The following is a 13,857-nucleotide window of genomic DNA, read 5'->3' as shown; positions in this document are numbered from 1 at the left end:
TGTACCCCGCCTTCCGCCCGATTGTAGCTGAGATAGGCGCCAGCGCCCCCCGCGACCCCAAAAGGGAATAAGCGGTAGAAAATGGATGGATGGATGGATATATATTATCATGGAATTATGTTATTTTATTAAATAAATGTTTTAGTGGGAACTAAATGCGATATCTGAATGGGGTAAAAATTATTTTCCAAAGCAAACCCAAACCCTTTTTCAGTGAAAAATAAAACGTTTTTCCTAATTTAATCTTAATTTATAAATATTAATCATAAAATATTATAATTATATTATACTAATAAAGATATATTCTACAAACAAAGATACAGGCATGTACACATGATACCATGTTTACATCTCATTGTGCAACATGGGAATGTTTTAGTGGGAACTAAATGCGATATCTGAAAGGGGTACAAATTATTTCCAAAGCAAACCCAAACCTTTCTTTAGTGAAAAATACAACATTTTTTCTCAATTAAATCTTAATTTTGTAAATATTAATCATAAAATATTATAATTATATTATACTAATAAAGATATATTTTACAAACAGAAAGATACAGGCATGTGCACATGATACCATGTTTACATCTCATTGTGCAACATGGGAATGTTTTAGTGGGAACTAAATGCGATATCTGAAAGGGGTACAATTTTTAAATGATTTCCAAAGCAAACCCAAACCTTACTTTGGTGGAAAATAAAATGTATTTTCTTAATTTAATCTTAATTTATAAATATTAATCATGAAATTATGTTATTGTATTAAATACATACTAATAAAAGTATATTTTACAGACAGAAAGTTACAGGCATGTACACATGATACCATGTTTACATCTCATTGTGCAACATGGGAATGTTTTAGTGGGAACCAAATACGATATCTGAAAGGGGTGCATTTTACAAATGATTTCCAAAGCAAACCCAAACCCTTCTTTAATGAAAAATAAAACTTTTTTTCTTCATTAAATCTTAATTTATATATATTAATCATGAAAATATGTTATTTTATTAAATAAATGTTTTAGTGGGAACTAAATGCGATATCTGAAAGTGGTACAAATTATTTCCAAAGCAAACCCAAACCCTTCTTTAGTGGAAAAAAAAACGTTTTTTCTTAATTTAATCTTAATTTATTAATATTAATCATGAAATTATGTTATTATAATTAAATAAATACTAAAAAAAACATATTTTACAATCAGAAAGTTACAAGCATGTACACATGATACCATGTTTACATCTCATTGTGCAACATGGGAATGTTTTAGTGGGAACTAAATGCGATATCTGAAAGCGGTAAAAATTATTTTTCCAAAGTAAACCCAAACCCTTCTTTAGTGAAAAATAAAACATTTTTTCTAAATGTAATTTTAATTTATGAATATTACTCATGAAATATTATTATATTAAATAAAAACTAATAAATATATATTTTAAAAACAAAGATATCTGAAAGGGGTAAAAATGATTTGCCAAAGCAAACCCAGACCCTTTTACAGTGAAAAATAAAACGTTTTTTCCTAATTTAGTCTTAGTTTACACATATTAATCATGAAATTATGTTATTACAATTAAATAAATACTAATAAAGATATATTTTACAAACAAAGATACAGGCATGTACACATGATACCATGTTTACATCTCATTGTGCAACATGGGAATGTTTTAGTAGGAACTAAATGCGATATCTGAAAGGGGTGCAATTTTTAAATGATTTCCAAAGCAAACCCAAACCCTTCTTTAATGAAAAATAAAACTTTTTTTCCTAATTTAATCTTAATTTATATATATTAATCATGAACCTATGTTATTTTATTAAATAAATGTTTTAGTAGGAACTCAATGCGATATCTGAAAGGGGTACAAAGTATTCCCAAAGCAGGACCCCCACCCAGACAAACAATACTAATACAAAACAATTATATTAGAAAATGATCTCATGGAGATGACTGCTGTCATTTGATTATTATAATAACACATTTAACTTGTAATTTAGTCAGGTTTGCATGTGCACGTCTGAAGTTTTTAGACGCTGAACCCAGGTTAAGAACCGGTGTTCTAGGGCAGTGGTTCTCAACCTTTTTTCAGTGATGTACCCTCTGTGAACATTTTTTTTAATTCAAGTTCCCCCTAATCAGAGCAAAGCATTTTTGGTTGAAAAAAAGAGATAAAGAAGTAAAATACAGCATTATGTCTTTAGTTTCTTATTTATTAAATTGTATAACAGTGCAACATTTTGCTCATTTGTAGTGGTCTTTCTTGAACTACTCGGGAAAAAAAGATATAAGAAAAACTAAAAACTTGTTAAAAAATAAACAAGTGATTCAATTATAGATAAAGATTTCTACATATAGAAGTAATCATCAACTTAAAGTGCCCTCTTTGGGGATTGTAATAGTGAAGTGAATTATATTTATATAGCGCTTTTCTCTAGTGACTCAAAGCACTTTACATAGTGACACCCAATATCTAAGTTACATTTAAAGCAGTGTGGGTGGCACTGGGAGCAGGTGGGTAAAGTGTCTTGCCCAAGGACACAACAGCAGTGACTAGGATGGCGGAAGCGGGAATCGAACCTGCAACCCTCAGGTTGCTGGCACGGCCACTCTACCAACCGAGCTATACCACCCATAGAGATCCATGCACTTAATTCTAAACATTTCTTCAAAAAAAAAGAAATCTTTAACGTCAATATTTGACATGGATGCTTTTAAAAAAGGCTTAAAAACCCTTTTAAAAAAAAAAAGTATTTTATAGACATACATGCTGGTTCTAGCTATTGGGCTGTTTCTAGTTTAATATTTTTTATTTTTTTTTATCTTTTTATTATTATTATTACAATTTTTTACACTGTGGCACTTTGAGGTTGTTGTTCAACGTAAAGTGTTTTTTTTACAAATAAAATCTATAATTATTATTAATATTTTTATGGAACATGTCCACAAAAAAATCTAGCTGTCAACACTGAATATTGCATTGTTGCATTTCTCGTCACAGTTTATGAACTTACATTCATATTTTGTTGAAGTATTATTCAATAAATATATTTATAAAGGATTTTTGAATTGTTGCTATTTTTAGAATATTTAAACAAAAATCTCACGTACCCCCATTTGAGAACCACTGTTCTAGTGTAGCCTCATCAATGTTCAATTCAGGGTTTCCCACTTTTTATCGAACCAATACATGTATTTCACATAAAATAAATCCCACTCCTCCTTCAGTTCCTAGTCAGTGGTTCAAGTCCAGTTTCAGCATAAGTGGACTGGACACATGAAGGACTTAAAAACGGCAGTTAAAAGGTTGAATCCAAGAATTACAGGAAACTATAATAAAAAACAACTAAAGTAAGCTACTTTTCTGAGACTATTATTTAGACTCGTTTATTTTAAACGCTTCAAAACAAGCCACCCACTTCTGGCCTTCACAATAAGAGCGCTGCTCAAGGCTAATTGTCTGAATACACAGAACAAAATAATATGATAAAAAGATAAAGTTATACAACAATAGGGCTCGGTGTCCTCGTGGTTAAAGTGTCCGCCCTAAGATGGGTAGGTTGTGAGTTCAAACCCCTGGCCGAGACATACCAAAGGAGCCATTACCTCCCTGCTTGGCACTCAGCATCAAGGGTTGGAATTGGGGGTCAAATCACCAAAAATGATTCCCGGGCGTGGTCATCGCTGCTGCTCACTGCTCTCCTCACCTCCCAGGGGGTGAACATGGGGATGGGTCAAATGCAGAGGACAAATTTCACCAGTGTGACAATCATTGCTACTTGTAACTTTAACTTTAAAATAACAGGGCTAAGACCCTTGATAAAACTGGTGTTTATCACTGTGTCTCGCTGGTGTTTTTACCTTTTTATATTCTGCAAAGCGACAGTCTTTTTTATCCAATTTCCAAGGTGTGACGGACAACAAAGAAGAGAAGTTGTCGTTGATCCGTCAGTCTATTTCAGGACCACGCTCACGGACCGCGATTAACCCTTTTTGCTTTGTCCTATTTTGTTTATTTGTGCGTCTTTCGGGATGTTTTCAGGTGACGACGGCAGTCTTTGTCTGTCTTTCTCCTCCATCCTCACCGAAGTGATGTTATTTTTTGCTTATTATCGCTTGTTATCCTCTTGACTTTTTCGTTGTCGCACACGAGAATTCCCCAGTTGTTGCAAAGGAATTTCGTCGGCCACTGAGCTATACCAGTTTGAAAATGCTACTTTTTCCTGTTTTTCTTTCTCTCTTTGTCTTTTTTTTTTTTTTGTAAATGTCCCCTCCTTTTGAGCAAAGCCAACTCTACCCTCCCCTTCCTGAAGTATGGCGGTAGAATCGAAGGAGACGAGCGGGATCGCTTTAAGGGTTCGGTTCCGTTTGGGAGCCCGAGTATCAAACGCCAAAGATGACGTGCCATCCTCAGTCTTTGACCATTATTTTTAATTTTATATCAATGTTCTTATTTTACATGAATGGATATCAATGGACTTTAGTGTCAGTGTCCCTCACCCACATGCCACTGCTCCTCTCTCCCTCCTGAAGCATGCAAATACTGTCCTGGATGTGGTGGCGGTAGAACATAGAGTAGTTGTGCTGTAAATCAACCTGTTCCCTTTATGCTAAGACGCTTTTACAGTTGTTGTCTTTCTTGGTGTTTCACCACCAGGGCCGGCTCCTGGCATAAATACTCCCAACGGTTGTTTAAAGCTACAACCACAGAGACCATGTGTTTGGAAAGGCTTTGACCATGTTCAAGTCGATTCAGAAGTACCGTAATTTCTGGACCATAAAACGCACCTAAATATAAGCCGCAAGCACCAAATTTTTGGACAAATTTTATTTTATAAACATACGTCTATAAACCACAGGTGTACAAATTAAAACATTAAAAGTGTGTACATTTATTTATTATTTCTTCTCCATGACAAGGGTGAGTCCATAACAGGCTAAATGGCTGACTGAATGATTGTGTGAGTGGGTTTTATTTAATGTGTCCAATTTAATTGGTCCAAATTAAATATGTACACAAGTGCTTGTGTTAATTCACAAATGTACCAAAAAACAGTGACTGTAAAATAGTGTAAAGAAGCCCATACCAGAAAAGTCGAAGGGAGTGGTCTTCGTCCTTTTCCTCCTCCTAAAGGGTCAATCATCTTTGGCTTCAGGACTGCGTCTTGTACATTTTTTTAATTATTTCTTCTCCATGACAAGGGTGAGTCCATAACAAGCTAAATGGCTGACTGAATTATTGTGTGAGTCGGTTTTATTTAATGTGAACAGTTTTATTGGTTCAGATTAAATGTGTACAGAAGTGCTTGTGTTAATTCGCAAATGTAACAAAAGACAGTGACTGTAAAATGGTGTTAAGTAGCCTACACCAGAAATCTCAATGAGAGTCGTCTGCATCCTTTTCGTCCTCCAAAAAGGTCAATTCTCTTTGGCTTCGGGGCTGCGTTTTGTGCATTTCATTATTTATTGTCCAGGACAAGGGTGAGTCCATAACAAGCTAAATGGCTGACTGATTGATTGTGTGAGTAGGTTTTATTCAATGTGAGCAATTTCATTGGTTCACATTAAATATGTACAGAAGTGCTTGTGTTAATTCACAAATGTAACCAAAGACAGTGACTGTAAAATGGTGTTAAGTAGCCCATACCAGAAAAGTCAAAGAGAGTGGTCTGCATCCTTTTCGTCCTCCAAAAAGGTAAATTGTCTTTGGCTTCGGGGCTGCGTCTTGTGCATTTCATTATTTATTCTCCATGACGAGGGTGAGTCCATAACAAGCTAAATGGCTGACTGAATGATTGTGTGAGTGGGTTTTATTTAATGTGAACAATTTCATTGGTTCTCATTAAATGTGTACAGAAGTGCTTGTGTTAATTCACAAATGTAACAAAAGACAGTGACTGTGAAATGGTGTTACGTAGCCTACACCAGAAATGTCAATGAGAGTCGTCCGCATCCTTTTCCTCCTCCAAAAAGGTCAATTGTCTTTGGGGCTGCGTTGTGTGCATTTTATTATTTATTCTCCATGACGAGGGTGAGTCCATAACAAGCTAAATGGCTGAGTGAATGATTGTGTGAGTGGGTTTTATTCAATGTGAACAGTTTCAGTGGTTCCCATTAAATGTGTACAGAAGTGCTTGTGTTAATTCACAAATGTAACAAAAGACAGTGACTGTGAAATGGTGTTACGTAGCCTACACCAGAAATGTCAATGAGAGTCGTCCGCATCCTTTTCCTCCTCCAAAAAGGTCAATTGTCTTTGGGGCTGCGTTGTGTGCATTTTATTATTTATTTTCCATGACGAGGGTGAGTCCATAACAAGCTGAATGGCTGACTGAATGATTGTGTGAGTGGGTTTTATTCAATGTGAACAGTTTCAGTGGTTCCCATTAAATGTGTACAGAAGTGCTTGTGTTAATTCACAAATGTAACAAAAGACAGTGACTGTAAAATGGTGTTAAGTAGCCTACACCAGAAAAGTCAATGAGCGTGGTCTGTGTCCTTTTCGTCCTCCAAAAAGGTCAATTGTCTTTGGCTTCGGGACTGCGTCTTGTACATTTTTTGTATTATTTCTTCTCCATGACAAGGGTGAGTCCATAACAAGCTAAATGGCTGACTGAATAATTGTGTGAGTGGGTTTTATTTAATGTGAACGATTTTTTTGGTCCAAATTAAATATGTACACAAGTGCTTGTGTTAATTCGCAAATTTAACCAAAGACAGTGACTGTAAAATGGTGTTAAGTAGCCTACACCGGAAAAGTCAATGACCGTGGTCTTCGTCCTTTTCGTCGTCCTAAAGGTCAATCATCTTTGACTTCGGGACTGCGTCTTGTACATTTTTTTAATTATTTCTTCTCCATTACAAGGGTGAGTCCATAACAAGCTAAATGGCTGACTGAATAATTGTGTGAGTGGGTTTTATTTAATGTGAACAGTTTCATTGGTTCACATTAAATGTGTACAGAAGTGCTTGTGTTAATTCACAAATGTAACAAAAGACAGTGACTGTAAAATGGTGTTAAGTAGCCTACACCGGAAAAGTCAATGAGAGTGGTCTGCGTCCTTTTCGTCATCCAAAAAGGTCAATTGTCTTTGACTTCGGGACTGCGTCTTGTACATTTTTTTAATTATTTCTTCTCCATTACAAGGGTGAGTCCATAACAAGCTAAATGGCTGACTGAATGATTGTGTGAGTGGGTTTTATTCAATGTGAACAGTTTCATTGGTTCACATTAAATGTGTACAGAAGTGCTTGTGTTAATTCACAAATGTAACAAAAGACTGACTGTAAAATGGTGTTAAGTAGCCTACACCGGAAATGTCAATGAGAGTCGTCTGCGTCCTTTTCGTCCTCCAAAAAGGTCAATTGTCTTTGGCTTCAAGGCTGCGTCTTGTGCATTTCATTATTTATTCTCCATGACGAGGGTGAGTCCATAACAACCTAAATGGCTGACTGAATAATTGTGTGAGAGGGTTTTATTTAATGTGAAAGATTTCATTGGTACAAATTAAATACGTACACAAGTGCTTGCGTTAATTCACAAATGTAACCAAAGACAGTGACTGTAAAATGGTGTTAAGTAGCCCATACCGGAAAAGTCAATGAGCGTGGTCTTCGTCCTTTTCCTCCTCCTAAAAGGTCAATCGTCTTTGGCTTCGGGGCTGCGTCTTGTGCATTTCATTATTTATTCTCCATGACGAGGGTGAGTCCATAACAAGCTAAATGGCTGACTGAATGATTGTGTGAGTGGGTTTTACTTAATAAGAAAAATTTAATCAGTAATTGGCGGAATGTAAAGCTTGTAAACCTGGACAAAATTCCAAAATGAACCATAGAATTGTATAAAGTGCTGGGTTCAGAAAGTGCGTGAAAAGTAGCGGCGTACAGTCCGGACATTACGGTACAATTACTTATTTTTAAACAACTAGTGGATGATTCAATCAACCGAAATGGGGGTCACAAACAAAAATTTTGTTTAAGGCCCTCAAAAGCTAAGAGCCGGCACTGAGTCTGTGTGTTCCCTCCTCAAAGAGCATCAACACGGGGTTTGTCAATGTTTCAATTTCAGCAATTTCTGGCGAGTTTAACCAATCTTTGCACTGCAAATATCACACTGCTGAAAATATTAGCCAATTTAAGTTGGCTGAAATAAATGTATCACTGAAATCAGTGGAACCTCGATTTACAAACTTAACTGGTTCTTGAACAGAGTTTGTAAATAGAAAAGTTTGTATATTGAAACAAATCCCTGAATACGAAGCTGTAAAAAACAATAATGGGTTTCAACCTCAACAAATGCCCACATTTTAGTTAACATTTTTACACTTACAACACAATATAAAGCACTATGCAGTGCTGTATATCAAACATAACAAAGGGCTGATGAATCAACTATTAAATAACAAATAACAACAATAAAAACTAGCTGAACTGTCATCATTTGCAGCCGTCCTGCCAACACGCGCACACACAGTCACTAGCCCTGTGGTGCTCTCAGTTTCAAACCATAAAACTCCTTAACTTTAACAGACAATGAACAATAATAAAAAATTAAAAATATATATTTTACTTTGTCGGTTAATCTACTTGGCAAGCAGTGGAAGAAATGCTGTGGCATTGTTTTTTGGGGGACTCATATTGAGCTAGCAAAACTAGAAACATGTTGTAAAAGGCTATGAAAAACATTTAAAATGCAGGCAAATTGTGTGACAATCATTGGTACTTTAACTTTTTTACGTAGCAGTGAAAAAATAAATACATTCTAAGTAAAATATTGATTTTTTTTATTTCAGTAAACAGTCAATACAATTGAAGTACAAATATTAAAATATAACTTTACCACTTTTTTCATATTTTTGGCGCTTAAAACATTTTCTTTGATTTTATTTTGTTTGATATAATACGGACCACAGCTGGCGGGCCACGTAATTTTATGTGAAACCCTGCAAAAAATAAAATACTATTGTTTTTATTTTTTTTACTAAATGTAAATTTTGACGGAAAAAAATGCATATTTGAAACTTTAATATTATTTGATTGTGCCAATTATATTGTATTGCAAAACTATTTTTGTGAGATAAAAACAAATAGTTAAATATCTGCTTGTCACCTTTATTTATGATTTTAAAGCAAGTTATACATAAAAAAAATGTATTCAATTAATCATGATTAATCACGGGTTATTACCCGCATGCATAACGTAAATTAATTTTTTTAAATCGGCCCTCTGAAAGCAGCCAATACTCAACGAAAATTAGTTTGACAACCCTGATCTAGCTTAAAAAACACATTTTAATGTAAAAAGCACACTTTACATCCTTCACCCTGCAGTCCATTTATTTTATTTATTTTTTTAAATATGCACTTCATGCTAAGGAGCCACTTATACGGTTCCTGTATGATTAAAAAAATAGATCAAAAATAAAATAAACTCCTATGCCTGCCAGGCGCCACTCGTAAAGCACAAATCAATCAAGCAAAATTCCTGTTTCCATAGCAACGACCCCCCTGCACGGAAACCAGAGCCTTGCTGTCCCTCTCCATATTTTACCCAGCTCGAGCTCCGCTTTATAGGAAGTGCAGTGACGTGGAGGCTTGGACGCAACAGCGCTGAAGAGTCGTTTTGCTCTAAAACGAGATAAAATGCATACAAATAACAAATGACTTAAATGAAATCATCTCTGGAAGGATTTGATTCAGAGGTGCTGTTGTCAAGTCCTCACGTGCACATGCTGACCCCCGCTACTTGAGAGCAGCCTGGGAGGGGTTAGAAAAGCTCAATAAATGCACACCCAAAAAATTTTTGGAAGTATTTCGGGGAATTAACAACCCCCATGTGTCCACCCTCTCCCCCCCCACCCTTTTCTCTCTGCAGCAATTCCCCCCCACGGACATCACGGGACAACTCAACCTGTCCGACCCGTCCGTCAGCACCGTGGTGTAGGGAGCGCCACCTGACCCCCCCTCTCCCCTCCCCTCACCTGCATGAGGAGAGAGGAAGCAAGAGAAGATGTGCAGTATCTCCTTCGGAGGAGACCAAGTCGCACCTTCTTGATGTCAGGATGTCCTGGCTGTAGATGTTTATAGGGAGCCTGAGCATGCACAACCCTTTTTTTTTTTCATTATATGACTACATATTTAACCTTCTTTTCCCTAATTCTGTCCACTTAACCTTTCGTTGTTCATTCCTGACCTGCCTCGTAGAGTCCGGGCCTAGTTAGGCTACATACATGAATACATACTTGACGAACCGAAATTTCCTTGAATTGCCGCCGGGTATATAGAATTCAACCTCATTTCGCTAAATATTATTTTTATTAGCGCATGCCTAGAATTTCCCCCGGGTCAAACTTGTCACGTCACGAGCGACACTTCACCTGTGATCATTTTCAAAATGGAGGAGGCTGATTTCAAACATTTGAAATAGAATAAGGGAATAATATTAAGAGCTATTCAGTAGGATTTAAGGTCCAAGCTATTGAATATACTAAAAAAGAGATTAAGCAGCTATGTTTTATTAATATACCGTAGCTGCGTGTGTCAAATCCGTTAGTCCACCCCAGGGCAGCTGTGGCTACAGATGTAACTTACCACCACCTGGTGTGAATGAATGATGGGTTCCCACTTCTCTGTGAGCGCTTTGAGTATCTAACAATAGAAAAGCGCGATATAAATCTAATCCATTATCATTATTATTATTATAAATACAAGTCATTAAAGGACTTGTTGAGATCCGCTTTTCGGATCTCCACATATTATTGTTTATTGTTCCATTTTTGTATCTCTCCGTCATTTGACTGTCTATTTCCTGTTTAGTTTGTCACCATGGTTTTTCATTAGATCCACCTGCTAATCACGGTCCCTGCACACCTGTTTCATGTAATCACCTCCCTTATTTAAGCTCGCCCTCTTTTGTTGCTCAGTCTGGGTTCCTAATTATCCGACGTGCAACAGTGACGACTATCTTCTATGTACGTATATTCTCACGGGCTTCCACGCTACGTCGTTGTTGTTTTTATTCTAGCTCTCATGCTAATGAATTGTTTTCTCTTTTATGTGCCTTCGTGCCAAGTCCAGTTTTTCTGTTTGCTATTCATAGCTTTTATGCTAGCGTCCTTTGTTTGCTTTTCTATTAGCTCCAGTATTTCTGTAAATTATCACATCTTACCTCTTGCTGTGTTCGTGCCGATGCATTCCTGGACGGACAAACATCCCGACTAGTCGATACAGGACTCCCGCCTTCTGGTGGTAGGGGGCGCCAGTGATCCTTCTTGCGACTACTCCGCTGCAGAAGAAGTGACAACAAGCAGCAAGAGTGAGCAGCGATCGTTTATTTTTTCCTCTCGCTCCCACTTTTTACATGGGGGATTACATATCTAAAATAAAACACTTTTCTAAACTGGACTTTCAATCGAAGCAGGAGGTAATAAAGGAAGATCGCCATCGAGACAGAGACTTTTAAAACTGAAGAAAGATAAGGAAGACTTGTATAAACAAGTTATCGATGCTTTTGATCAGAAGGAGCTGCGCACGGACTTCATTTATAAGTAAAAGTAAGACCATAATAACGTTTTTTTTTATTAAATGTGCTTTTCACGATGGTATCCTTACATCACACTCAAATTTATAAGCGCAGGCCTTAATTTACCGCATGCCTTTGGGTTTTAAATTAATTAGCGCCCCGGCGGCAATTCAAGGAAATACGGCAAGGTCTAGAAACTTCTCTGTTATTGTTTTTTCTCCTGTAAGTACTGTAGGCTTCCACTTATTTCTTACATCGAGAAGCACTATTAATAGCACTAAAATTGAAGCTATAATTAATGACAATGAAAGCATGTGTGTGTATATGATCTCTGCATATTTGAAGTGCTTTTACTTTGAAGGATTTCTGTTCGAGCTACATATTTCCCTCTTCTGAACTACCAAAATGCATGTTTTTGATTTTATTTTTGTTTGTTTTTTTGTGTTTTCCCCTGATGTAACACAACTTTTTCCAGCATTTATTTTGCCGTGTGACAAAATCTGCAGACTAATGTTTTGGGGCCGCCCTCCGTCTTCCTCTCTCCCGCCACAGTCTTTCTCCTTTCCAGTCTCACAAACGGGTTGCATCAAAAGGCCAGGTTTTTCAGGCAACCGGCACTCGATCCTTGGGGAAAAACCTCCCCGGAGCTTTTTCACCGAGGAGCCCGACGAGATTGAAAGCATGGCTAAGCTTGCGAGCTTTGGTTGCTTGCAGAAACAGGCCTTTTCCCAGTTTCTGGGGGGGAGAAACCACTGCTGCTAAAGACTATCCCCGTCCTTCCTGGTGTCCAGCACCACACTGCACTTTACGCTGAGAGGGGGCTCCCAAATGTGTAATAATACAAAAAAAAAAATTATAATAATTGTTTGCATTGTTAGCTCTGCAGAGTCATTTTAATGACTTTTTGCACAGTCAAAACATTATTTCCCCAATTGGCTCGTTCTTTGTTTTCCTTGCATGCTGACATTTTATAACCACTGCTTTTTGCTTTTTCTCCATGGATGTGTGTCGTCACGGTGGATTAGATTTTTTATTTTTTTTTGCACTTCAACTGAATAACATGTAAGGTCAAGGATGAGGAGATTGTATAGTGCGCACGTATAATGACTGCTGATGAGAATGTATTTTACTACTTCTAATTATTTAATCAAATGCACACACACACACACACACGTTATGTTCCGCAGTCATGCACGCACACAAACCCTCTTAATAAACACAAAAAACAAAACAAAAAAAAAACACTTGTATTTCTTATCTTGATACACTGAACCATTCTGTTCATAGAACTGTAAATAAAATATACTTAAAAACTCACACGACCTCTAATTGTGTTTGTTAATTATGTCACAACGCAGAAAAATCTGTAAATACTATAAATAGTTTTATGGATAAAAAGGCCCTGATCAATAAACCAGGAGTCGACAACCCAAAATGTTAAAAGAGACAGATTGTGCCAAAAATACAAAATAAAAAAAATCTGTCTGGAGCCACAAAAAATTATATAAGTGTTATAATGAAGGCAACACGTGATGTAAGTGTCTATATTAGCTGTATTAGCCTACTATCAAAATGACTTTAAAATCTTTATGTAAGTGTTAACATGAAGGCAACACATGATGTAAGTATCTATTTTAGCCTACTATCAAAATGACTTTAAAAGCCTTGTATAAGTGTTATAATGAAGGCAACACATGGGAAAGTGTCTATATTAGCTCTATCAGCCTACTATCAAAATTACTTTAAAAATCTTAAGTGTTATAATGAAGGCCACACATGTGAAAGTGTCTATATTAGCTCTATTAGCCTACGATCAAAATTACTTTAAAAATCTTAAGTGTTATAATGAAGGCAACACATGTGAAAGTGTCTATACTAGCTTTATCAGCCTACTATCAAAAAATACTTTAAAAGTCTTAAAGAAGTTTTATAATGAAGGCAACACATGTGAAAGTGTCTATATTAGCTCTATCAGCCTACTGTCAAAATTACTTTGAAAGTCTCATAAGTGTTATAATAACGGCACAGACTGGAACAAGCTTTTCCTTGGCAACCGGAGCTGTCGGGACCTCTGCTGGCAATGGACACGCACCTGCCCGTGCTGAGCGCAGCACGCCCATGCAGCGTCAGTCATGCAGACAATCTGCAACTTGCACACTTGGTATTGATGAGGGCGAGCTGCTTAAGGGACCAGTGGACGCAAGGATCCGGGCGGGAACTTAGTTTCTCTATGGTGAACCGTAAGCCGACAAGCTTTATGCTCTCCCTGTGTTCGATTTGACCCCTGTCTTCACCCATGTGCCTGCAGTGTTTTCCTTCCATTGCCGTGGATCT

At 36.8% G+C, this 13,857-nt stretch overlaps 1 protein-coding gene across 8 annotated transcripts in view; it reads left to right on the top strand.

The window, feature by feature from the left end:
- The window catches only part of grin1a (glutamate receptor, ionotropic, N-methyl D-aspartate 1a), a 127,941-nt gene extending 115,099 nt beyond the window's left edge, over window positions 1-12,842 (top strand). For 3 of the 8 annotated variants that reach the window (XM_061877032.1, XM_061877029.1, XM_061877030.1), the window contains one exon: window positions 9,877-12,841. In XM_061877032.1, the coding sequence (XP_061733016.1) occupies window positions 9,877-9,945 (69 nt within the window). In that variant the 3' untranslated portion in view covers window positions 9,946-12,841. Of the gene's footprint in view, window positions 1-9,876 lie in introns of all 8 variants that reach the window. The other 5 variants (XM_061877034.1, XM_061877033.1, XM_061877036.1 and 2 more) reach the window with 3 other exon arrangements.
- Window positions 12,843-13,857: the final 1,015 nt, after the last annotated feature.

The sequence above is a fragment of the Nerophis ophidion genome, linkage group LG17, assembly GCF_033978795.1.
Source record: "Nerophis ophidion isolate RoL-2023_Sa linkage group LG17, RoL_Noph_v1.0, whole genome shotgun sequence".
Taxonomy (NCBI): domain Eukaryota; kingdom Metazoa; phylum Chordata; class Actinopteri; order Syngnathiformes; family Syngnathidae; genus Nerophis; species Nerophis ophidion.
The sequence above is the reverse complement of the archived record's forward strand: the minus strand, read 5'-3'. Positions and strand labels throughout refer to the sequence as shown.